The sequence below is a fragment of the Artibeus jamaicensis genome, unplaced genomic scaffold, assembly GCF_021234435.1.
Source record: "Artibeus jamaicensis isolate MK-2021 breed Jamaican fruit bat unplaced genomic scaffold, CSHL_Jam_final contig_3176, whole genome shotgun sequence".
NCBI classification, from domain to species: domain Eukaryota; kingdom Metazoa; phylum Chordata; class Mammalia; order Chiroptera; family Phyllostomidae; genus Artibeus; species Artibeus jamaicensis.
The window spans coordinates 7212794-7239601 of record NW_026521740.1 but is presented as its reverse complement, the minus strand read 5'-3'; the positions used below and the strand labels follow the sequence as shown (position 1 = coordinate 7239601).

Below are 26808 nucleotides of genomic sequence, written 5' to 3'. Positions count from 1 at the left end.
TGGCCCCCCCTCCACTCCCTGCTCCCTGGTGCCTCCCTCTGTGGCTTTGGGGAGCCCACTGCTCTCCTGCTGAGCCTTGCCCAGGAAGGATCTGATGAGCTCAGCTGACGAGGCCCTTCCAGGACACAGTGCTCACATTCAGAAAGGCGGCCTTGCTGATCTCTCAGAGGGGAGGATGCCAAAGGGGGAAAGTGCCCTGGAACCTCCCAAATCATGCCAGAAAGGCTGCTGCCAGTTCCTCAAAAATATAAGACCTGCCTCCCCTACCAACTTTTAACATTCTATGGGCTTAAAAAAAATCTAAACCATTATTTTCCTCTTATGTTTATGACTTCTCTCAGTAGTGACAACAACTTGTTTGTGTGAGTGTGTGAAGGCTACCCTACATGGAGTGCTTTATAGGACAACAAAACTTGATGGGGTAGAAAAACCTAGCAATCTCCCCCCAACTCCTACATTAATATTGAGTTGTTATCACCATGGTTGGTGTAGCTCAGTGGATTGAGCGCGGGCCTCAGAACTAAGGGATCGTGGTTCGATTCCCGGTCAGAGCACATGCCTGGGTTGCAGGCCAGTTCCCAGCGGGGGACACATGAGAGTCAACCATACATTGACATTTCTCTCCCTCTCTCCTTCCCTTCCCCTCTAAAGATAAATGAATAAAATCTTTAAAAATATTTGGTTGTTTATTTAATTAATTAAGCAGAGTGCTATTGAGGTCTCCAGTATTTTAGCCCCTCACCTGGGTACCAGGGACATAGATGGAACTATGATCCTTTTTTGTCCCCTGAAGAGCTTATAGACTGTTGGGAGGAGAGGAAAGAACCTAAGACATTTTATCACCCAGAGAAATGGCATGGCCAGCACAGAACTCGGTGGGGGCGTAGGAGGAGAACATGAGGGCCTCCTGTAGTTCGGCTGTGTGTGTTGTGTGGTGTTATCTGCAACCCTGGGGTCTCCATCCCACAAATTACAGTCTCTATGGAGCCCCCTGGACACTTCGAGTGTGAGGGGCCTTGTGAGACTTCCAGGACAAGCATCCAGGTCTCAGCGACTTATAGGTCTATGGAAGGAAGGAGGAGTCCCCAGTGCTAGAGAGAAGGGGGAGACTTGCTGAGCACGATGGAACGAGGCATTTCCTGCTGCGAGAAGGGCTCGGCTTTCTAGTGGAGATTCAGGAGAAAGAATCACTGATTAAGGGGTGTTCAGTTCGGGGACATTTGTGGTGTTTCCCAGCACCGAGTAACTGCCCTGCCTCCCAGGGCCTCATGTGGCCTGTCGCCTCCAGCCCTCCCCTCTCTCAACCCACCTCCTGCCACTTCCCTCTTTCCGTGCCCCCGCCTGCCACTGTATACCAGCCATACTGTTCTCTGGGCTCATCTCTGAAGGAGCCACACCAGTCATGTGCCCACTGCAGGCCCCTGCTGCCCTTGGTAAGCAGCTTCATCTCTCATTCTAATAGTTGCTCAGATGCCGCATCTTCTGTGACTTCCCGGACCCGTAACAGCCTTTCCCCACCCCTCAGGCATTTGGGATCCCAATGGTCCCTCCACTTTCTCACTTTTCACCCTCTGGCAGACTGTGAATTCACTGACATTAATATTTGAAGAGAACGATTCAGCAGACTCATTTCTATATCTTCAGTTTTCTAGCATCTTCTGCTAAAACTTGGTTCTAACTTTCTCAATAGCAAGATCAAATCAGGAACACTGAAATATATTTTGATTAAGTGGAATATGCTCCATGCTTTCAGAAAATGATAGAAATGCTAATCAAGACTCAGTAGAAATATAAAGATTATCTGAGTCAACATTTTCCTTCCAGCCAGTGGTTCTATACTTTGCATACATACTCATCACTGAATGAAACATAGGTAGCCATATTCGTAAGGTGCAGTTTAGGAAAAAGATGACGGCCATCAAAACTAAAAACCACTGTCAAAATATGCCATCGAATTATTTCACTGAAGCATTTGGCAGTTGAGCCAACACTGCGTGGTGAGCGAAAGGCCCAGGTTCTGTGCCTGGCGCATCCACGACCTCTGTGCAGCGCTGGATGCGACACCTCACTTCTCTGCATCATCCAAAAATCTCCCACCCTCCAAATGCATACTTTTATTACATTTTTAAAAATTGAGGAAGTGGGAGTTTTGTACCAGAACTCTGCCGAATGCCATTTTCTTTAGCTACCAGGACGTTGCTGCAGCCCCGTCAGCATTGGGTGCCAACTCTGTGTCAGTTTCCAGCGTGGGAAGGGATGGGCGCACGGGCCCCTTTGCAACTTTCTTCTCTTTCTGTCTGTGCCCACGTGGGTCCGAGTGACCCCCGAGGGCTCCTCGCCCACAGAGACCAGGGTTTCAGGCTCCTTAACACCGTGCTGTCAGCTACTCAGTAAGCTCTGGTCAATTTAGGTCACAAAGAGGTGATAAGTGTCCCTTTCCATCCTGGGTTTGTCCCAGAGATGCACATCTGCCCTCTATTTCTGTCACCAACACGGCACCCTGGAAACAATGACTGAGGTCAAAACCAGCATCCCCCTGGAGCTGCGGGTCCCAAAACAAAGTGCAGGAAAAGCAAACCAGTTTTTGCTGAGATGACCGGGGTTTGTTGTGCTGTGGTGGAAAGAACTCTGGACTTGCAGTCAACAGGCCCCAGAGACTGTCAGTTCCAGCCTTGCTGGGGGCATGACTTTGGCAAGCCCCCCATTGTTTTGGAAGGAAGGGGTCCTCATCTGAACCACCCCTCCCTCATAGGACTGCCAGGGGAACGGAATGGAACGGGATGTGAGAATACGCTCTGTGGCCTTCCTAGGAGAGACCGTTTTTCCCTGGGACCTCAACACTAACACTAAAGACAAACCGAGGAAAACAAGGTGAGAACAGTCCTTTGGAAACGTTCATTAGGATCTGTGCCTCCTGGGACAAGTTGTCATTGGCACAAACTCCCTCCCCGAGGAAGACCCCGTGCCACAGAGGGCTCAGAAGAGGTGCCCTGGGAATGGCACAGGCAGGCAGCAGGGCAGGGGAGTGGCCACCCCTCAGATGCCGTGGGACTCACCAGGTAGCGCTCCTCCTGCCGCATGCTGGGCGTGCGGATCATGTGATTCTGCTCTCCTCTCCAGTCTCCAAAGCGCCGGAAGAAGTAGTTTGATAAGAAGCGGTTGACGGGGTCTCTGATGATGTTGATGTAGACGGGCTGGTCTCCTCCAAACCTGACGCAAGCACAGGGACACAGGCCGGTTACCACCTGCCACCTCTGCAGGAGAAGAGCGCCCTCTTAGATGGACACCTCCCCGCTCCAGGTCCACAGATTATCACCAGGTGAGCCCCTCTGCCAGGGCAGCAGTGAACAGTCCAGTCAGCAAGCAGCGCTTCCTGGTCGGCTTTTTATATCAGCACCTGCTGAGAGGCTGTGAGCTCTGCTCCGCAGGACAGCACTATAAAAATGACAGCGTTTGTCAGATGGTAAACGTCTTATTTTCTTACTAGGTGGAAGGTTCCTGAGGGTGTGCACTGGATGCTGTGTCCCCAGGGTCCCGCACCTGGCACCTGGCTAGTCCTCAGTAGATGTTTCAAGTGGCTGCTAATTGTCTTTCAGGTAAACAGGACTTATCTTACCTTCTAATTTAGACAGTCTCAGGTAAGGTGCTCTGCACTAAGTGGATTAATGAGTCAACACTTCTTAAATGTTCACTGTTTACCTTGCAAATAGTTTATGTGTCTGACTTACTGCAAACTCACAACACTTCAGTAGAGTAGAAACCATACTTATCCCCATTTACATTTAGGGAAACCGAGGCAGGGAAAGGGTGAGTCACTTGTGGCTGGGCCAGGATAGGAACGCAAGCAGTTTGGCTCCAGAATCTGTAATCTGGCCCATGAAAAAAAATTCTGGAATTGAGAAAAGTGTGAGGGATCTCACGAACACAACGAAAATCAGTGTAGTTTTCCTTGAGTGATGGCAAGTGGTTGTAGATAAAAATACACCAACTATCTAGGTGCTCCATTTTGCTTCCTTCCACCCAGGAATTAGACAGATACGCCGAGTGCTGGCCCAAGGGCAGGGCCTTACTAAGACAAAATGACTGGGTTGGTTGAATTTCTCCTGAGGGTCCCTCCCCTTTCTCAAGGACCTGCCCGAAAGCTCTGTCCCGAGGAACCCGAGAGCACACTCCAGGCTCTGGGCAGAGGTCTTGCTCTGGAGACCTCCAGAGACACCCGAGGGCTTCTCTCATCCTATGACCCTGTGACCTTCTCACGAGGAGGCCTGGACATTCCGTCAGGGGTCAGAGAGAGCTTAGGGAAAACACGCCAACTTGACCTTGGCCCCACCTCTCTCCCACAGGCAGACTCCACTCATCCTCAGAGCCCAGCCCAGAACCACATTTACATCCTTCAGCAACAAACTCTGTCCTAACGTCCATCCTTTGGCTCCAAGTCCTATCTCTAGCCTCTCCCATCAGACTGTGGGCCTGCTGGAGCCAGGAACAATGTCACTGAGCACAGTGCGTGGCACACAGTAGGTGCTCAACCATGAAGAAATGAATGCCTGCACGTTTCTGCCAATGTCACAGGGCTCTGCTGTCCAAGGAAAGCAGACACACAGCACCAATCCTTTCTCGTGTATTAATTCACACAGTGCTTCCCTCAGCTCATTTGCATTTTAAAACAGAATCTTCATAGAGAAAAATACAAAGAAAAAGACATGACTCTCCAGCAGTGGAATTCCATGCACCAGGACATGTGAATGGTATTCTGGAACCCTGAATATCCCACATTGGAAAACTCGTTACCCGTGAATAAGGGGAACTCTGCCAGTAGCAAACTCGTCAGTTCTCAGATGTACACAAGGTGACATTCATGCCACCCGAAGAACAATGAACTCGTCCCAGAAGTCAGCTGTGCCGCCCCCAGCTAACCACCACCATTCCAGATGCACCTTCCCCTTCTAAATTAGTCCTACCTACGGTAAATAGTGATGAAAGTAACAATTCTAGGGACAGGACGATGAAGCACAAACACTAGATGTGAATGTAGTTAAGCCCTCGGAAATTGCATCATGCTTTTAAAACCCTCAACCGTACTTCCAGGCCACACGGAGAATGACTGTCACCACCAGTTAGCAGAGCTGTCCACTCAGGGGACACAATCACAGCTCCCCACTCTGAGATGTTCCCCCTGGGAAGCCACAGCTGGGCGACCTGACGAGGCTTTCTGAGCAGCGGTGGCTTGCTCCTCTTTGCAATTGCAACTTAATGGAAGAATTCCAGGTTAATTTTCCAAAATAGAAGTTTTTGATAGTTGAAGAATTTGTTGTCTAGTATCAGGTAATATAATAGTCTCTCTAGAAATTTCTGCCAGAGGAGTGTCTGATATACACCTTGTCCTGTCCAGAAAGTGACAGCGATAACAGTTTTGGCCTGCCAATCCTCGGCTGTTTTCTAGGACACAGGGCTCCCTCCCAAATTGCCGAAATCAGGGAGGCGCGTCAGCTACACCAAAGAGGGTGGGAAACCGCTGCTCTGTGTCTCAGTGCCCGGGAAGAGATACTGATTTCTCATCCTAATTCCGTTCTCTCTCAGCGTCAGTTTTACCCCTCAGTAACTTTTAAATTCTACGCAGAATTCCTGGTCCCTCTTAGAAGGTCCCTGAGTCACCTGAACCTGGTGTCTACTGCTGGGTTTCATTGCAGGGGAAGAATGCAGTCTGTGCCCCGCCCCACATCCCACCGCCTCAGCGTTAAAACCCTTGAGAGGAGAGTCCACAGCGTCCCTGTGGAGTCCACCTGACAGGTCAACCTGACAGTTGACGAGTCTTTGTTATACTCACTCAAATTCCTAATTTTCCACTCTGCACAAAGGATCAGCTTCTCTTCATGTGCTTTTACAGCTTTTAGCATTTTCAGCTTCAATTTCAATTTCTTGAACTTTTGTGTGTGTATTTTAACTCCTTTAGTGTTTGTCTTGAGACTTATTTCCCTTCCAGTTATAATCTATGGCTCTAATTCGGTTTCTGTCGAGCCCTAAACAACTGTGGTGGCCGCAGCCGTTGACAGGCCCCGTGTCGCACTAACGGGAGGGCGCAGAGTCAGGCCACAGTTTTGTTTCTCACTTAACGACACACCTGCTTGTCCCTTGGTCACCACAATAATGGCCGCGTGTCTGAAGTTCTCTTTTAAATCACCCTAAAATAGCAGGTATTTCCAATTTCTTTGACGTTTATTTCTTCACAGGTCATAGTCATCAATGCTCAATCACCCCTGTGGGTCTCCTTCTGACTCTTTGTCAATTTATCATATTCTTGTTTTCTTTTGATTGCTGAGAAGACAAAGATCCAAAGCAACATATAATTCTCTAGGAATAATAACTGCATGTTTCTCATTTTTCTCATGAATTCTTAAATTCTGAGCATTTTCTTCAACCTGTGCCCCATACTGCCACCTCAATCGATCAACACATGGACATTTGTCACCTTTTTGATTAGCTACATAAAGCACTTGGCTGAGAATTTTAGGTGTGCTTTTATCAACAACCATCTCTGGAAGGTTCTGAGTGTCCCCAACAGAAACTCTGTGCCCATTACACAATAAGTCTCCTTTGCCCTCCTTCTCCCAGCCTGTAGTAACCACCTTCCACCCAAAGTTTACCTTCCTTCCAACCTCTGGCCTGAAAGTAGAAGTTACCCTCGCTGCGTTACCTACAGTAAAAGATGGAAAGTACCCAAGGATAGAGGTGCATTGCTTTGATCCCTGCCAGTGAGGGAGGAGACACTTGAACGTGGGAAAGGATACGAAAGGGGGGCAGGAGGCGGAGCTGCCTGGGTGGGGGAGAGAGTAGAGATGGTTACTAAATGGTCCTTTGCTGGAAGCTAATCCCAGTAATGGGCCAACTCATGGGGTGGGAGGTCCATGCTCTGTCCTCACAACCCTAATGAGGGGACACTTCATTTTGGCTGCCCAGGATAGAGCCGCCCATCGCAAAATACAGGCAGAAGAGACTGAGCTACTCTCTACTCCCTGGATGGGGGGGCACATTTACTCAGTAGGAAGTAGAGACCAATGGGGTAATGGGAGGGGGGCAGTTGTGCCACTGGAGTTAGGGCTCTTGCTCAGACAGGAAGATGACTTGATGAGACAGGAAGTAAGTACATGACCAGGAGGGAGGTCCTTCCTCGCGTGCAGGAAGGTGAGCTCAGGGCTAGTCCAGGTTATGCTGATCTTAATGGGTTAGCAGAGCCAGAGGACTGATGGGTAGTGGAGGGCCACTTCCTGTAGAGTGGGGTGAGAAAAGTAGGGAAGGAAGGGCCATTTCAGGAAGATTAGTTCTGCTGTGTTTCAATAGGGTAAACTGGGAGAAATCTCTCATTTTCCAATCAAACTTCTGGGCTCTGCTGAAGTAAGTAAAGAAAGTGTGTAGTAGCGTTGTCGTCAAAGTTGGAGGCTTCTGTTACTGCTACACATGATCTGCAGGGCGCAGAACTGAAATGATCACTTCGCTAACGAGAAGAGAAACAAAGCCAACACTTAGAAGTCGGATGTGGAAACCCGAACGGGTTACAGAGTTAGCAAGGTCTGATTTGCTTTGCTAAGTAATGCCATCAGAGGACAGGCTTTGTTCATGTCGATAATTAAGACTTGCCTTTAAGGAAAGAAAGAAAGTGCACAAAACACTCCCCCCTTTGCTCATTTCACCCTGCCTGCTTCCCTAGTGACTGATTGAGTTTTAAATGTTTTGCTTTTCAAGTTAGTGTTGGTATTGGAGCCACCATCTGAGATGAAAGACTACATAGTAATGGGTGCAGAGGAGGGTGAGGGGTGAGGGGGTCATGGGTGAGAAGTGGCTTAGTGAGGCAATAGTTTGAAATTATTTGGCGTATTGCTATCTCCTATTTTTCGCTTGGACTATTTTGATAGCACTCAGCTCTGACGCAAAGCTTCACAATGTTTTCTGTGCAAGACCCAAGTTGGGGGTTGAGAGGAATTGGAAACTGGAAAAAGAATGACTGCCTCTCCCTGCAAAAGCTTGGAAAACAAACAAACAAACAAAAAGTGGGGGCAAGAGGAAGACAAATTGAACTGTCTGTCACATTCTTTCCAGCCAGTGCATCTAAGACAAACTGAATTCTATCACATTCTCTCCAGCATGTCGATCTAAGACAAACTTAAAGAGATACTGTCCATGTTGGGAAGTCGAACCTTTTCAAAAGTTATAGTTCTTGAAGTTACTCTGACAACTGGGAACAGACACATGAAACCGTAGTATGCAAATGTTAAAACTCTTCCTTAAACACTACAGGAAAGGGCTGCGTCCTTTAGACCAAGGTAATTTGGATTCAATTATCTGGTGGTCCGGGTAGAAAACTCTTTTCTGGCTCATGTGGAGGACTTCCCAAATCCATACCCTGACGTAACTACAAACACACTGCATTGGTCTGGTCCTACTGGATTTCATAGTTGTATTAATAAGACTGGGTGTGGCAAAACAGTTCCTTCTAGTTCTACAACAAGGGAAAATGAGGGACAGAGAAAGATGTCTAAATAATGAATAAATAAAATGATTCACCTATTGAAGAGCCAGAAGCTCATGGGATAATATTTTGCATCACTTAGAATGTCTTAACTTCAAGGTAAGAATGCCAAAATTAATGGCATTCTTAATAATGGAAAATAATGAAGGGGCAATTCATTTTGGTATAATGCCACACCTTTTAGAAGTTTAGGACATTTAGGTGCAAAAGGCGGCATTGGGAGAAAAGCTAGACTTTCTTATATTTTGCTCACAGGCAAGTACCTTGTGACATGTTAAAAATGTAAGAAAGATTAGAAATAAAATATCAACAAAGAATATTGGGTTGAGGTATCAATTCTTCTCTTAATAACTTTATTCTCTCGAAACAAACCTATCAACATTCCTATCAGCACAGGTTAGGATAGGCTTCTTAGGGGCAGTTAGTTATTTCTGTGCCTTACAATTCGAAACACAGAACTCATTTTTAAATCACGTGGAAGTCCTCTTAACAAGCCCTAACTTAGTTGTTTTTCTCTGATTGTGCATTTTGGGGTTTTCTTTGTATGCTCACACTTTATCACTTACACCTAAGACTTTTTCCTTAAATAAAGCTATTGCCTCGAAAAAGAAAAAATAATTTTTAACTTCCCACATTTTGTGAGTATCGCTTTGTCTTGTAATGTATGAAAGCTGTGCCCTGTTTATGGAGGTCATGTACCCAAGGCCTCAGATGGGAAGAGGGCGTGAGCTTGTTAAAGGGGCAAAGCTGATCAGGTGGGTCTCTACCTTTTCCTGCCTCCAGCTCTGGGCTGCCATCTCCCTGCAGGGTGTCCCTGCCTTGGCTCCTATGGACTCAGCTCTTCTCCATCCTTCTTCTGTCCGTCAACTGTGGCTCAGGCTAGTTCCTGGGCTGCCAAGGCCCTTCCCGTTCAGGCTGTCTGCCCCCCCCTCACACCCCAGCAGCAATGGCTCCTGCTCACAATGCCTTCCAGACTTCCTCTTCCGGGGGGGTGGGGGAGGTCTTACCTTCCACTTTCTCTCAGGGAGACCCTGTGACTCTTTCTCTTTAAGTCATCACACTTTATTGCCACTTCTTCCTTAATGGAAGAAGAGTTTACCATTACATGAAGGCATGGGAAATGTTTCCTGTTCCCTGCAGAAGCCCGGTCCTAGGGCGGTATATAGAAGACAGAATGTCCTCCATAAACACGTGTTCAATTGGACAAAACAGAATGGAGAAAGGAGATACCAGCAAGTGCTGGGCCCTGTATTTGAGGGTTACATAGAGACACGGGTGGGGGTGGGGTGACCCACAGGAGCCACCCTGTGGGCTCAGACCGACTCCTGACCCAAATGCCTTTCAAAGGCCACTTCGCATACACAGAATATGTTTCTTTCCAAGGAACTTGGAAGGCTTTCTCCTTCCTGTGTTTAGGGCATCCCTATAAGGTTGTAGTGGGCAGGAACTGTCTCTACTTCATAGATAGAAAACCAGAGACCCTCCCCCCAAGAGGTTAAATCGCTCGTCCTGAATCATGGCCGGTGAGAAAGTCTAACACCTGGGCCAACACTGTTTTCTGCAGATGTGCTGTTTCCTAAAGATATTTATCGATAGGTTTTCTTTCACAATTAAGTTAATCAGCATTAAACTCTTAAACACACTTTTGACATTGGAGGCCATGATAAAAATACAGTTCCCCGCACTGTGCCCAGCTCTGCTGATCCGATTAAGATACGGGCTTTGGCTTGTTGTGGGAATGTTGCACTGTCCTGAGCTCATTATTAAAATCTGCTGCATTGCAATTTGTTCTGGTTGTCAAGAGTTGACCCTGAAGCAAGAGTTAAAGGAACGAGGAGGTTGTAGGACATCCTGGGTGATGCAGACGGAAGCTCACGAGTGGGGTCAGAGGGGCTAAGCTCAGCGCTCTGCAATAATAAACTGCAATGCCCGAAATAGCTAACGAGTCCTCATTATCTAATTATGTGGAATTATATGTTCTTGGCCAACTGGAAGTGAGAGGAAGGGCGCATACCTCAGCTAATCCAGGAGCAAGTAAGTTTATACATGTGGTTGGAAACACACGCCAGCTCGGAGCACTATGGCCACAGAGGATGATTTTGCAGGTGTCCTAGTCACCTTGTCTCTGTCCAAGGGGACCCTGGTTATCGGTTGGGCAGCCCGGACACCAGGGGAAGCTTGCTTTCAAAGATAAGGCCAAAACTCCTCTCTGCAGCTCAGTGACTTCTTTGCTGAATCTCCTTCTCTTCACACTTAATTTGCACTGTGCCGGCTGCACAGCAGGGAAGTCCTTTGAAGGCTGAAACTTTCTTCCACCCCCTTATGTTGTTAGGCATCCAGTGGCCAAGCAGCTGCGCCCAGCCTGTGTGAGTGGCCAGGCAGCTGTGCCCAGCCTGTGTGAACTTGGGAGCTGGGAATACTCAGCGCCTGCCTGGGTGCCTGGGTCTTGAGGACCATTGGGTCAGCACCAGCCCCCAGGACAATCTGGCGCTCTCCCACAGACCTGTGAGGCCCTGTATCCCCACGGGAGTAAACATGAGGGATGTGCTGGTCAGTTGGCTGATGAGGAAGGCCCAGGGCCCAGGGCTGGTCAGCAGATCTGTCCCTGGACCCAGTGCTCTGCCAGGGATACAACTGTGAGCTCAGACGTGGGCCAGCCAGAAGAGGGGAAGAATGTGAGAACTCCCAATTCACAGCAAAGCATGGTGACCAGGGAACCCATGCAAATGACTCTCTGGGGAAGAGAATACCCAGAGCTCGCAGTTTGCCACTACAAATTGAGGGTCTCCTAAATTCGGAAAGTCCCTGTAGCTGGAGAGAAAAGAGCTTCCTAAAATACCCCCTTACCGTCAAACATGCAAAGTTTGGAAGAACCGGAGACTATGAAAAAGGTAGGCAAAGAGGCCAGTGTACCAGTGTTTTGGATTCTATAAAATACACATCACTCCACCATTCAGTCATTCCCAGAGTCCTATGTGGCTTCAAGTTGTACAAAAATGTACCATAAAATACTTCTGTTAAAATAATCGTCTTACCTCTTAAGTTACTCTTTCAATACAAAATACGACTTACAAAAAAAAATACCCTATCAGGTCAAACGGCTTCTTATTAAAAATAATTTCAACTTTTTCTAAGATTTGAGATTAGTATTCTAGAAAGAAATGAAGCTTGTGTCCAAATATTTCAAAGTTTGGTCCCTCCATAGTGAAAATAACAGGATTAAAAAATGTCTTTTCAAGGGCATGAAGGTAGATGTTAAAGTAATTGTTAGAAGGAGTGGAAGGGCTGAAAAGAGATGAAAGAACCATTAAACTGGAAAATATCTTACCTTGAGAAGTTGAGGAAATGAACATGTCGAGTAAATAAATAGGGCTGTTCGGCAGTACTTATATTTTTAATCAGTTCCATCTATTAAAAAAAGTACAAAATTAGCATATGTAGGATCTAACTTTCCAAGCTACATTAAGCTAAAGGTTGCCTCCCCAACTTCTCGCATAGCCACATATTACCTCCTGGACCAGAGCCAAACAGCTGTGTTTTGTGCAACATTTATGAACTTTACTGAGGGCTTCTCACTGAATAAAACAGAGCCATCCAGATTTATAGCCCTGAATTTAATATAGTTGATTGCTACCATGAAAACAATGTGACAGATGAATTAATTTTAACTGGCAATGTCAGTGTATTGCTGCTCAAAAATGCAAATAAGAAAACGCCTCTAATCCCCTCCCATTAAAGTCAAATCAAGACAAGAGGTTAATCATTATTTTATATTTCTATAATGATATCACTGGGGTTATGCAGACTCACTTGAAACTTGTTCTGCAGAATTGAAAAGTGCAAGTAAAATGCAGCAACGTATTATTATTTTTCTGAGTACAAACATTTACGGTAAAGCAAATACTTCATAGGAAACATGCAAATCTCCCAAACTTCTTGGTTTTTTGGTGGGTGGTCATCTGAACTATTTATTTGCAGTTATCGGCAAGGCAAAGAGTAGTTTATATTGGTATAGACTAACATTTATGATCTTCTGGAACATGTCATGATGCAGAAAACATTTGGTAAAATCTGTTAGAAATTCCAAGCGTTCTTATAACTCCCTGGCTTCCTGAAGCTGACTTTCCTTCGATTTTCTAATTGGCCCCGTCAAAACGGACACGCTGCGGAATTTTTAAGAGGCACATTGAAAACGGCTACTCTTGGAGGCACATCACAAGTACGGCGTTTCATATTTTATGAATTAGTTCAGGTTGAAAACTGGAAACAAAACCGGGCATTCACGTGGTCACCGCGGTGGCGGCAGCAGCAACAATAAAACCGGAGCCTGGACCCCAGGCTGCCTCATGCAGCTGGGCCTGCCTTGCGCCCCTCGTGCCAGGCGCAGGGTGACGCACACAAACAAACGCACAGGAAATATCTGTGCAGTCAATTAACGCCGGCCGATGCTACTCTTGATGCCGGCTCCTTCTATTAGATATCCACAGGGCGATTGTTTGAAGGTATGAAATTGAATTTTCAAAGTGAATGGCTTGCAGTTTCAACACCCTGTGCTTTTGTTTGCTCATGGCAGGCACAAGTAAATAACACTCTGCCGGAGCTTGAGCATAAAAGGAAATTGAATTCTGCCTCTTTATCTGCTGTTTATTCTCTACAGCACCCCCCCCCCATGCCCTGGTACTTGTTTTTCGTAATAAATCTTCCTGTCGGGTCGCACTGCAAATTTTGATTTTTGATGGCTCTACCAATAGAATTATCTATTTGGAAGCACACGCAACTGTCCCCAAGGATGTCTGCTTAGAAACATAAGTCTTTCCTGTGTGTATGTTTAATAGAAAACACCATTTAATGTCTTAATCTCTAGATTATTTTTATTCAGGTATTTCTCCACACACATAAGAAGAATATGAGAACGCCCCAGAGTATTATACAAGAAGGCTGGAAAAACAGATCCCATAGAAAACCATTTCTTTCATGTATTCAACATTATATTACCTTCCCCAAGCACATGTCAACGTGTTAAACTTAATGATAGAACAGTAGTGGTTAGAGTCTGAGAACAGTGTCATAATAGGCATAAAACTGTCTGCTTCACAGGGAGAAATTGATCAGCAGTGACAATGCATAACTCTCTCTAGACATATGTTTAAACATAGCGTACAGGTATTCATGTGCGTGTTTACTGCATCAGTACAGTAAAGTCGGGGGAGGTGCAGTCACTGCAGCTGTCATCCGTCTCGTCCTGCACACCAAATGGTGAAGCCACTTGTGAAGAACCACAGCACAGGGTTAGGGCATTGTGTTCTGGCTGTCATTTGATGGTTTTCACAAACACTGAGACTTTCCCCATTCTTAGTGGCAACTAGTGGTCCACAGGAGGATTTTCTCTTTTTTCCTCAGGTCTAAGGTCAAGGTGGATGAATGCGAAGAATGAAGATAAGGATCAGAGATGAAAGCTTAGCTAGGAAGAAAGGTCAACAATCCCGACAGGAAACGATGAGATCCCGAACTAAGACAGCACTTCTTACTGTGGCCCCCAGAGCAGCATTACAGCCATCAACTGGAGACTTGTAGAAATGCAAAACCTCAGGTCCTACCCCGGACCGACGGAATTAGAAGAAACTCTGGGGCTTGGGTCCATCAATCTGTATTTTACAAGTCCTCCAGGAGGTTCTAAGGCATAAAAATTTAAGAACCCCTAAGCGAGGTCAATGAAATGAAGACAGATGAATTGGTTTAGGGATGTTAAGCAGGAAGAATCTGTTGAGCTCAGTGTCCAGCTGCAGAAGTGAGGGAGACAGGTTTGGTTTTGAACATCTTTGGCTGGAAATGACGTTGCCTTCTTTGACTTTTCACAGCCCTTTGAGGGTTTCTCAGGACGTGTGCTTTTTCTGTTACATTAGAGTTGAGTTTGTGCGCCAGCTTCACACCAGACTGGATGCCCCTGGAGGGCTGTGGGCAGGCCTGACTTATCCCCCCAGCAAAACACACCCAGTCACCTGCACAGAACACATGCCCCCCACAATTGTTTATGCAAGAAAGATGCCCCCCTTAAAAAGTGTTTTTGGAGTCAAGAAATATATAGTTCACTGAAGACAGAATTATCATCCAAGCAATGAGTTCAGCCTTCCTCGGACGAACCTGTACATCCATTACCCCAGTGGAGCTGACCGTTTGATTATTACAACACCTAGGACATAATGCCAAACAAACTACCGTTTTCTGAGTGGCCCCTGGGCCACCCACTGTACCTGGAAGTGACTGTACCTAGAAGCTTCTTATATGCATGACATCACTTTATCTCACACGACTCCATGAGTTAAGCATTATTATCCACGTTTATACGTGAAGACACTGAGGCACAGAAAGGCTACATGGATGGTGTGAGGCTTCACCACGAGAAACAGTGGAGCCTGAATTCGAGTCCGTCTGACACCAGAAACCCTGTTCTCTGTCACTGAGCTGCAATCCCCTCACTCCTCCCACTGTTACTTGATCTACCTCTTACAACAGGTGGTGGGGATTGGTTAGCAAAGTAAGTCTGGAGAATAAAGAGGGTTTATAGGAATATAACTTCTCTACCTTTCAGGTAAGGTGCTGAAAATTGAAAGGAAGTTATAGCAGGTGCAAAAACATTAATAATAAAAAGTAAAAACATTAAACTATCAGTGAGGATATTTGTTCTCGGTGGGAAACAGCACATCTTGTAACAAGAGCAGGAATGAATTTAAAATGCTTTTAAAAAAGGAGATAACCACGTAATGAAATGTATCTGCCGGAAGGAGTTAAATCATAGTGAATCTGAGAATGAGATAGAATTTAGGACCTTCAAAAAGGCCAGAACCAGACAGAATTTATAATGCGGAGGATGTGCCAGGAAGGAGTTTCTAATCTTTTGCTTTCATTCTCACCGGGAAGGTAGAAGACAAAGCCTCTACCTGCAGCGCTACAAACACAGCGGGCTAGTGCAAAGGCCTGGCTCCCGGCTTCTTTAGGACAAGCCTGCCGCACCCACAGTAACGAGCCTGCTCTGGTCTGGTTTCTTGTGTCACTTAGGAGTAACTAGATCTAGGTGTCCTGTAATTTGGCAAAACATCTTAAATGAAAGAAAAGATACATTTCTAACACATCGAAGCTCTGCAAGGAGTAGCCCGGGGAACTCTGTGGCTCTCTAACCTCAAGGATCAGGAGGATGGCTGTTGGCTCAGGTGGCCCTTCTACCCCCCGCATGGGAGGGGCAGGATGGTCTTCACAGGGCTGTGCAGTCCATGCAACAAACAATGCCTGCAAAGAAGACTATGTCCACCAGGGGGCAGAATGACATGAACGAAGCAAAGAAGCTGGGTCTGAATAGTAGAGAAAAATCAATCTGCCAGCTGTAATTGGAAAGAGGAGAAAGTATTTTAATTTTCAGGCTTTGTTGCTTCTTCCTCTTTTTCCCTTTATTTCCACTGAGTTTCCATTAGCAGACTCAGTTTATGGGATTCCAAGACAAGACCTTGTTTGCAGAGCCAGGTGAACGCATCCCTGCCTGGCCCCTGGGGATGGACTCCGCTAATTTTTTTGGCTTGATTCCAAGGTTCAGTGGGAACAGCTCTTGTCCTGTGGACATTGTCCCTCCTAATCTCAAGTCAGGAAACTCTGAGGGTCATTGTAAGGAGACTTTTCCAAAGGTCTCAAGCAAAGGCTCCTGAGGAGATGCCACTCACGAAGGAAGACTTCAGTGGATACATGACATCTTCCGAGGTTCGAGGGATTCAAGAGTGAAGGAAAACTTTTTTTCCTTGCTTTGTGGCAGATTCACTTTAATCAAATGAAAACGTTCTAATAATCAGAACTTTTACTGCAATGAGTCCTCACTAGAATGGTGAGTAGGGGTCCCCTCAAGAGATTCCCCCCAAAGACACAAGTACCTGGGCTCCACCATTAAGAGTCTAACTCAGTATTTTGCAGTAGGACTGAGATACATGTGTTGTGAAGAATCTCCCAGGAAGATTTTGACAAAGAACCATTTTTTAATGGCCCTGTCCACTGAACAGTTCGAAGCTCTCCAGGATTTGACCCAACTTCATTTTCTGGTCTCAGTCTTCCACACTCTTCTCGAACACTTGTTGCTTCCCCCAAAATGGGGTGATGATACTTCCCTAATAAAGTTGCCTAACAGGCTGGAGACAAGATGCACACATATCTAGTGTGTTGTCTCATGCTCAGTACACAGCATTAATGGTAGGTCCCCGATAAACAGCCATCAGAATGAAGACACAGTAAAGAGACCTGCTTCACAATGAGTGAGGGAACTCCTTCCTTTCCATGAAGGCTGGCTGACCCTGCCTTAGGGAAGGCTGGCAGGGATCCCTGTGGCCGCTGGGCCTTTTCCAAACCTGCCATGGTTTCTTCAGGTGGGGTTTTCTTTTTTGGAGTTGAATTGCCTTATAGCCACAGTCAGACTTAAGAGCTTGCAGAGAGCAGAGCCATGGGAGAGGGAAGCTGAAAACACTGTAAAGAAATTCTGTTTTTGACCAGGAGGCTAAAGCAACCTAGAGCATGTGGGCGTAGGTTCTCCGTTTCCTTCACCTTTGGACTACTTTTCAAGATCCTGATCATCTAAATAGCTGCTGAAAGGAGCGCTGTGCAGCTGGGGATGCACAGGAGAGCCACAAACACTTATAAAAAGTTTCCTGGCCAACTAAGACTGGGAAATATTAGATGAAAGCCAGTTAAACAGATTTTCAAATGTTTTTAATTGAAAGGATTCCCAGTCTCGAAAAATGTGAATAATTGTTGCAAATCTCCTAGAGGGGACAGAGAGGCAGCATTTCCCTTATTTATATAATCATGATACTTCCTTTCTTTTTTTCAGTGTCTGAGAGTTCTTAGATGCTCAGGAACACACTTAGGAAAACGATGTGATAGTTTTAACAGGGATTCTTAACCCTCTCTGTACTATAGAATATCATGTGACATTTTACTATTACTTTTTTAAATGTGTTTTGGACTCTACCCTGGAAACTTCAGGAGAAGGGCCATTGTAACTCTCTGTTTTGAAAGGCTTTGCTGGAGATTCTGCTGTGTGGCCAGAACAGATCACTACGCCTTAGGAGAATGGCCCTTGGATTCCGGAGGGCTAAAGTTCAAGTTCAGGTGTCATGGGTAGTCATCCTGTTGTATTCTATTCTATCCTGAAAGTGACAATCTGGTTGCCTCAGTTTTCTGATTTATGAGATAGGATCTCATACCCACTAGCTTGTATGGTTTTAGGTTCAGAAGAGTTCAATAAAATAATGTAGTAAAACAATTAGCATGGAGTGGATGTTGTTTCCAATTTGCAATCCCGAGGAACTTCAATATGAATAAAAATAGTAAAAGGATTTGCTTTCTCAAACTTTGGGGCTCCCATTTTTGCCTTTCTCCAAAAAGAATGAACAGTCTTGGATTCTCATGGCTGTGATATGCCTGCTACCCATTAGCCTTGATTGTTCCAAGAGCAGTATTTTCAGAAAAATAGCACCAGACCATTAGCAAAGATAGTTACAAGTCTTTTGAAAATCATACCCCATGTGTTCTGAAAAATAGTTCCCTATCTTTCAAATTGTATGAAGTCTCCATTTTCCAAGAGATTATCTAAACCAGCCCAAGAAACTGAAATCTGGTTTCAGAGCATAAAAGAAATGAGGGCCCCAGGGGTTTGTGTTGCGCGCCCAGCGAAGGGCAGGCCGGCACTGGGCCTGCAGCTGCTGCGCATGCTCTTCTGGGGGGCGGAGTTTTCTCAAGTTCGCGTTAACTTCTAAGGTATTTCTATTCCTCTAAGGGCAGATGTGATGGGGTTTTTATAGGCATTTTAACATTTGGTGTCTTCATAGTCCCTTGCCTCTTTAATAATTCCTTCAGTGTCTTATTCCATTAAATAATTTTTAAAAAATTTAGCAGACAGAGCCAGAGAGATAGGGAATGTGTGTGTATCTTGTGACAGCTACCCTCTTGGCATGAAACGCATGCATGTACGTGAGTTTGACTCTTGCAACTGGCCAGACAGATGCAGTTGCATATGAATACAATGGTATAGATAATCCAAGTCTTATAAGTGAATACCATTCTACAGTTCATTTGTAAGTCACTCGTTTGGAACTTAGAACACATTTTCCCATGAAATAAATGTTCTCCATGGTGGCCGGAGGCCCCGGCCAGCCCACAGGAGCCAACCTACCTCATTCTGCACCTGAAGTAGAACAGTTATTAACGCCAGAGAACAATGTCTCCATGGAAACGCGTTTTCAGAGTTCTAGTGTTTAATGTGCAGAACCACTGACTCGAAACTTTTAACTCGTCTGCTAAATCACACCCCCCTTTCCTTTAATAAATTACCAAGAGGAAGAGCTATTCATACCACAAATTATTTCTTGAATACTTTAGGTTAAAATAATATTTTTTTCTCTGCTTGTTCTATCCACCTTGAAACTTTGGTAAAAGGATACATATAATAAGGAAAAGAGTTTCTTTAAACAATCTTGAACTACTTCAAACTCAGTTTCTCGTCATGGCATTTCCCGGCTCCCTGTGTGTGTCACCGCCTGGTCAGCGAGCGGCAGAGAGGCAGCCGTCACTGTCGTTTGGTTTCACATTGAAACTGCATTATTTGTTTTTCCTACTGTATCTTTACCTTCCCCTGGAGTTTTTAAAACTTGCCTTATAATTTACCAGGAATCTGGAGTTACTGAGTAATGAACTATATTTCACCCTGACCACAGGAATCAGAAATGTTTCAACTTACACTATACACAGATCATACTAGAAGCTGGATAAATATATCGCCGAATCACAGGGCTGGAAAGAACCTTAGAAGATCGTCTAGTCTATTCCCTGGCTTCCAGACAAGCCAGTCATTCCAAACACATGAGAGCTGACTCCAGCTTTAGAGGACAAACATGACTTTGTCTTTAACCCTTTCCTAGATGTAGCAATTTCCACACCTGTCGTCAGTCACTGTTAATTTTTGATCTAAATCCTTCTCTTAACCATAGTTGCAACCATAGTTTCCATTCTCAAGATGCTTCCTCATAGGAAACCAAGGAGGCTTATTTGTCTAAAAACCACACAAAGTATTTACATGTGCTCTCTCTTCTAGGGCATTCCTAAACATCTTCATGTCTAATACTCGAGTCACCTGGCTGTACTGTTGGCACCCGACCAGCAGTGGGAACCGGAAGCAAGCTGCTGTGTTTTATGAGGCTTCTGAGACCTGGGCATAGTTCCCACACGTGAGCAATGTCAAACTCTAATCTGGTAAGCAGACCCCAAGACGAAAAGGAACACCCAATTATATCATTATGATAAAACTGCAATCACATGGGCTGTTAATGTATAGTTACTTTTTTTCAAGTAGTCCAAAGGACATGACTAGACTAATTAATATGTTAGCTTGTCAGTCAGGTAAAGAAATCTGAGAACCTACCACTATTCAAGCTATTCATAAAATGCAATGTCCTTAAATATCACCAAATATAATTTTTCTATATAGTACCTGCTACCGAATCTACAAGGGCTAACCTCAAAATATTTATTGTTGATTGCAAAGGACTTTTTAGATGCGATACTCAGAGACTCTTTAGTGGGAATTTTCAAAGGAATGGGCATATTGATCTCTATATTGTGGAAGACACTAAATACATTGGCTTATAGCAAGTACTGTTGGCTGTGTCGTTGTCTTACAAACAGCCCCGCTGTCCCCCATGCTAAAAGAGAACTAAGGGCCATTGCACGTTTCCTTTCGCATGTGAGGTTTTGAATGGCTCAGAGGGGAGGATTATGTCAGAAAGAAGCGGACGTGGGTGGAAATTTCCATGACAGTGAACCAGGTGCCTTCTTTACCTCCCAAACGTATGTGCTCACCGGATGGTGTGATGGCTAATGTGTCACTTTGACTGGCCCAGGGGCCCCCGGATTAAACAGTATTCTGGGTGTGCCTGTCTGGATGAAATTAGTATTTGGATCCATGGACATCCTAACGTGGACTGTTCGCCTGTGTGTGGGGGCAGCATCTAACCTCTTGAAGGCCTGAATAGCACAAAATGTAGAGAAAGGAGGAATTAGCTTTCTTTCCTGCCTCACTGTTTAAGCTGGGACATCTTATCTCATTAACACTTTCACTGGGATTTATAGCACTGGCTCCCCTGGTTTTCAGGCCTTTGAACTCCATTACACCATTGGCTTTCCTGGGTCTCCAGCTGGCAGATGGCAGATCATGGGATTTCTCAGCCTCTGTTAATGCATGAGCCAGTTTCCCACAGTAAATCACTTTTTGTACCTATCAACCAATTGATCGATGGATATACATCTCCATCCTGCTGGTTCTGTTCTCTGGGAAACCCTGACACGTGCTGGCAGCTACTCATCCATCCTAAGCATCTACGGACACAGAAGTAGCTTTGTGAGACGGGTTAACAAACTTGACCCTCTAAAACGACCTTGAGAGCACAATGCCTGACTTTTCTACATCAGCAAAGCACCCCAGTAGAGACTGCTGACCCTGCTTTTGTATGAGCTTACAAAGTAGTGTCTATGTGCACAGCTTCTGGGCAGAAAATACACTCCTACTCCATCACCAGGATGTCTGTGAGCATGGCTCGGGCAGGGCGGTTTCGGGGAAATGGGATGATTCTTTTGCTACTGCTGAATATGCCTAATGCTGCTTTGGAAGTTCAAGGTTCCCTGAGCTGATCAGGGCAAGAAGCTTATGTCCCCATCCACCTGTCAGATTCCTGGTCCAAAGAAGGTTTTCTCTCTATTACAACCATAAAGACCTAGAATACTTGTGAGCAAACACAAAAGAAGAAATATTAAAATAAAGTTTTCTTATTTTTGCTGTCAGGATGTCAGAGGTGTAACTATTTGAGATTTATGCATTGCTATTTTTAGCTAAATAGACAATGATGAGTATACATGGTCCTTCAGTCCTAACAAAAGTATTCCTTCATGCAAACTTCCTGTCTTACAGGCTTCCTTCCACCAGAACACTTAAACTTCCTTCCACATTCTGGCAAAAATAACAGTATGACATTGCCACTCTGGTATTCATTTGTCAGGGCTTTGAAAGAAGTCTTTTAAGGCACCTACTAATTACGCAAATGAATTGAAGTAAAGTAGTCAAAGACAACTTACTTGTTCATTTTTAGTAAGCCTGGTTTTGTTGTGAATGTCTGACGTGACCAAATTAAATCCGTGCCTCTCCGACAAGATTCTCAGAAGTAAGACCACAGTACGACTCCCACACTTGCCCACTCTGTTGTATACCACCTGGCTCGGGAAAGGCAGCACCTGGGGGAGAACGAGAGAGCAAATGTGAGACTTTGGGCTTAAAACACTCAGGATTCTTCCCCGCACTTCAGAACAGCCAATGTGTCATCAGTCTAATGAAAAGGGTCACACGAACCTAACTGAGAATGGAAGCGATGAATTGTATTTACCTTCACCGTGTCACTCAAGACAAAAGCTGGACTCATCTTGCCATCTGCACTGACACCTAAAACTGGTAACATTCCATGCCACCTACGAGGCTGGTCATGGAACTTTTTTTTTTTCCTTAGGAGCAAAATATATAAATATGTGCATTAATAATATTCTTTTGCAAGTTATAATTATGCTTTATTGAACTTATGTATAGAGTGCTCAAGGAAAAATACAGTAATTTAAAAAGTTGAGACATAATTTACATACAGTAAAATTCATCTGTTTAAAGTGTACAATTTAGTAGACTCACAAATTTGCGAATCAGCACTGCTATCTACTTCCAGAACACTTCATCCTGAGAGAAACTCTATACCCATTAGCAATCACTGTTCATTTCCCGCACTACTTTTGTCTCTTGAAACTATCTACTTTGTGTCTCTGTGGTTTTGCCTGTATCATTCAAGGCATCTCACATAAGTGGAATCATACAATATGTGGTCTTTTATATCTGGCTTCTTTTACTTTGCAAAGTGTTTTCAAGTTTCACCCATGTTGGAGTATGAATCCATAGTACTTGATTCCTTTATGTGGCTGAATAATACTATATGTACAGATAGACTGTATTTTCTTTATGTATTCATTAGTAGGTGGACATTTGAATTGTTTTCACTTTTTAGCTGGTAGGGTTAAGGAGGCTACAGACATTTTTATATAAGTTTCTATGTGGGTATCTGTTTTTGATTCACCTTGAGTACATCCTGGGAGTGAAAGTGCTGGATCACATGGTAACTCTATGATTAATTTTTTGAAGAACTGCCAAACTCTTTTTAATACAGCTGCACCATTTTATATTTCTACTAGCAACAAAAAGACGTCCCATTTCTCCACATCCTTGCCGCCCTTTGTTATTGCTTGGTTTGTTTGTTTTTTAATTATAGCCGTCCTAACAGGTGTGAAGTGGTATCTCACTGTGGTTCTGGATTTGCATTTCCTTGATGACTAATGATGTTGAGCCTATTCCATGTGCTTATTGGCTCATTTTGAGTTAATTTTGTCTACAGTATGAGCTGGTGCTCTGACTTCATTCTTTTGCATGTGAATTTCCGCCTAACCCAGCACCTTTTATTGAAAAGACCATTCTTTCTCCATTTAACTATGAAATGGAAATCCACTAACCATAAATGTATGGGTTTATTTTCAGACTTTCAATTCTATTCCATGGATCTATATGTTCTTCCTTATGTCAGTACTACTTTGCTTTGTTATAAGTTTTGAAATCAGGAAGAATGAGTCCCTCCAACTTTATTCTTTTTCAAGATTGTTTTGACTATTCTGGATCCCTTGCATTCCCATATGAATTTTAGGGGCAGCTTGTCAATTTCTGCAAAAAAAAAAAAAGTGAGATTTTGACGGAGGGAGTGTTGATTTTGTGGATCAACCCGGGGACTACTGCCATCTTAATAGTCTTCAATCCATGACTCAGCTTTCCACTTATTTGGTTCTCCTTTAATTTGTTTTACTGATGATTTACAGTTTTCACTGTACAAGTCTTACACTCCTTTTATTATTTTTGATGCTATTATATATAGAATTGTCTACTTAATTTCATTTGGGATTGATTGGCCATTAATAGAAGTACAGTTGATTTTTCTATATTAATCTAGTATCCTGCAATTTTGCTGAACTCATTTATCAGCTCTAATAGTTTTTTGGGGGGAGATGTCAATTTTTTATGATTTCCTATATAAATGAGCATGTCATCTTCGAACAGGGATAGTTTTACTTCTTTTTTTCCCAGTACAGATGCCTTTTTTTTTCTAATTGCTCAGTTACAATGATCTTTATAGACTAAATATTTATATCCCCAGTAAAAATATTATTTTCCTTCTGAATGCTAGCTTTGAACAACTAACAAATGATAATTCAAAGTTTCCTTTATTCAACATATATTAATAACAGGCCATAAAAAGGCCCAAAGCTAAATAATATAGCACAGTATAAATGTAAACATACCCCAAACTTGTCTATGGTATGTCATTTGAAATTTTGTCCATAAATATAGGTAATCTTATGCAGAATGCCATTTCATAAATTTTGAGCTTAAAGGCTAATTGCCATTGAAGTAAACCATAAATATTGTCTATATCACTCAACCAGTCATGTACATGTTGATACAATTCTTCCAGTATGTTTTTTTTTTAATGAGTAAAGCCTTGTTTATTTAGGCCAATCAGGACATTCTAGTAAATGTCCTCGAAGTGTCTAGAACCCACCTTGTCCATATTACAGAGCTTCAAGAGACATGGATTGGTTCTTGGCAGCCTGCGAGATTTAATGGACTGTTTAGCACTAATTAACACAATGATTCTGCTAAAATATGAGACCACAGGAATCTTCAAATACAGCTGATCTCTCTGGTCAAATGCTAATAAAAGTCATCAAAGTAAAAAGATGGTCATTGTAATAGGTCATTTTAATTATGGTTCTGTCATTCAGTGTTCGGAAAGCTTGTTCTCTGTCATAACTACAGAAGTTCAGATGTTCGGATAAATCACCGCATTCTTGGTTACAAGGTGATGACCCAGGAAAGCAGAACTGGACTTCCTATAATAACTGGGCTGGGGCCTGGACGACGGCTGTGATGTAAACACAGCGTCAATGTCTTGGGAGAAATAAACTGCTTAAGGATTGGGGTGAATGCATTTTCCCCTGCCTTCTATAGAGCACAGCACAGAACAGCCGGCGAGAATTCCTTATGGTGAATTGATGACCTGGAAGTGTGAGTTACAGCATACTAACGACTTCATGGTGAGAGCACAGGCATGTCTTAGAAGACTTCAGCAGAAAATTGAGGTACTTACTTAGAAACTATAGGTGAAAACAATTTCTCCTGAATTTCTTGGGCAATCAATATAGCAGCAGGCTTAGTGTCTATCTACTCCCTTTTGCTAATAGCTAAAGCTATTGTTTAACTTTAGGTTATTGGTTAGTTAGATTTTAAAAATATGTTCACTTCAATTTTTTCATTAATCTTGTGGGAAGCTCCCCGATAATGGTTATAAATGTTCGTTATTTAAAAAGAACACATAGAAAAACAAGAATCATTGCATCACTCCTTCAGCTCTATCTACAATAATATGTAAAAAGAAAGGAGGGCTTACCCTCCACACTGTGGCTCCATTTCTACCCTTTCTCTAAACACTCACACAGCCGCAGAGCATGAACACAGAGCTTCTGGACCTAGTCTTGTGACTTCTGAGGACACAGCAGGCCCCATTACAAAATAACATTCAAATGCAGGCGGAGGCTTTTAAGTCACTTTTGAAAAGAACCCTATGGAATGCCCTGGAAACTGGCAAATTTAGGCAGGCCCAGTCAATGTGCTGATGTTTGATAAGGTGTTAGAATGAACAAGAGCAACAAGTTGATTCGACCCTGCTTTTGGTGGACCAATGGATTTGCTCCCGAAAGTCTGCTGTAAACATGTGGAATGACGGTGGGAAAAGGGACTGATTTTTATAGAAAGCTGACCCGAACCCTGACCCCAACCCCGTCCTAGGTGCCATGTAAATCCCTTTAATCCTTGTTAATGATAATTAGTAAAATAGCACAACTGTCTTCACTCTAGCTGTGCATTTCTCTAGGAGCTTAAATTACCAAATCACTGAAGCATCATTAACAGCACCTAAGTGACTCTCTTGGGTGTCCCACTCACCCCATGGATCACAGATTCATGAAGCAAGTGTTTGAGGTCCAGATGCAATCCAGGATAGTCCATCCCTGCATCCCCTCGCCACTCCCACGTACCACTCTGCCTCACCTGCCCCCAGCCCAATCTGGGTGTGGCTGGGCTAGCACTTGCCTTGACATTGTCCTTTCACACTCTCAAGTGCTCTGTGAGGTATGTACAGGACTATTTTTTAGATGAGAACGTTGAGGCCCAGAGGGATCATCAATTTCAAGGTCACCAAGCTAAACAGTGTAACAACTAAAACTCAGTCCCTGGTTCTCCTGACCTCTAAGACAACACTTTATATAATACACTATAACATCAAAGGGTGAAAAAGATATTTAGTTCAATTTCCCGTGACAGAGATACTATTTTCTTTTGTTATGTCTTGAATGTATCCAATCTTGTGGAATGTTATTTTTCACCAGCCACCTATCACACCCGGCATCACTGGCCATTTCTCATGCAATACTCAGGTCCCTGGACGTTCAGGCGGAACTGAGAAGAGTCGATTAGCTTCTCTCCTTCCTGACAGTGTGCAGGGTCCGGCACAAATAGCATCCCCCTTTTCTTATTACAAATCTCATATTACAAAATTATGAGCATGTATTTCTGCACTATAACAATATCCCACCCACGCACACCATATGCCATTTTAGGTGAAATGTTCAAATTAAAACCATAAATTATTACACCTATACTGTTATCCTACCAACCACCGTGAAGCAGGCGTCACTTCTGCTGGACCCTGTACTTTAGAAGCTAATGTAAGCCCAGTGTGTCAAAGCAGCTAATAGGAGAAAAAGAGCAGAAGGATATGGTTTCCCTTCCTTCCTCCCCCTAATCTCTCACAGGTGGTCACAGCTGCCTCCGATACTGCGAACCACTTCCACTGGGAAAGGAAAAAATAGGAGCAGTAGTCATAGCGAAGAGTTTAGGAAATCCCGAATGCCCTTGACCTCTCTATAAAGATAAGACCATTCCCTCCAATGATAAACTTAATGACTATGAAAGGATTTTTAAAGACCTCTTAAGATCAACCTCAAAATCCCCATTTTCTTCAATGGATACTTGCCAAGCAGAAAACGACACCCCAACTTAAATGTTCCTA

The 26808-nt window shown here is 44.0% G+C and overlaps 1 protein-coding gene across 1 annotated transcript in view; it reads right to left on the bottom strand.

Annotated features, from left to right (window-relative positions):
• The window catches only part of UST (uronyl 2-sulfotransferase), a 265128-nt gene that overhangs the window by 85685 nt on the left and 152635 nt on the right, over positions 1–26808 (bottom strand). The window contains exons 3-5 of the mRNA XM_037156825.2: positions 21680–21835; positions 11853–11932; positions 3057–3210 (exon numbers count right to left, since the gene is read on the bottom strand). Of these exons, the coding sequence (XP_037012720.2) occupies positions 3057–3210; positions 11853–11932; positions 21680–21835 (390 nt within the window). The remainder of the gene's footprint in view (positions 1–3056; positions 3211–11852; positions 11933–21679; positions 21836–26808) is intronic.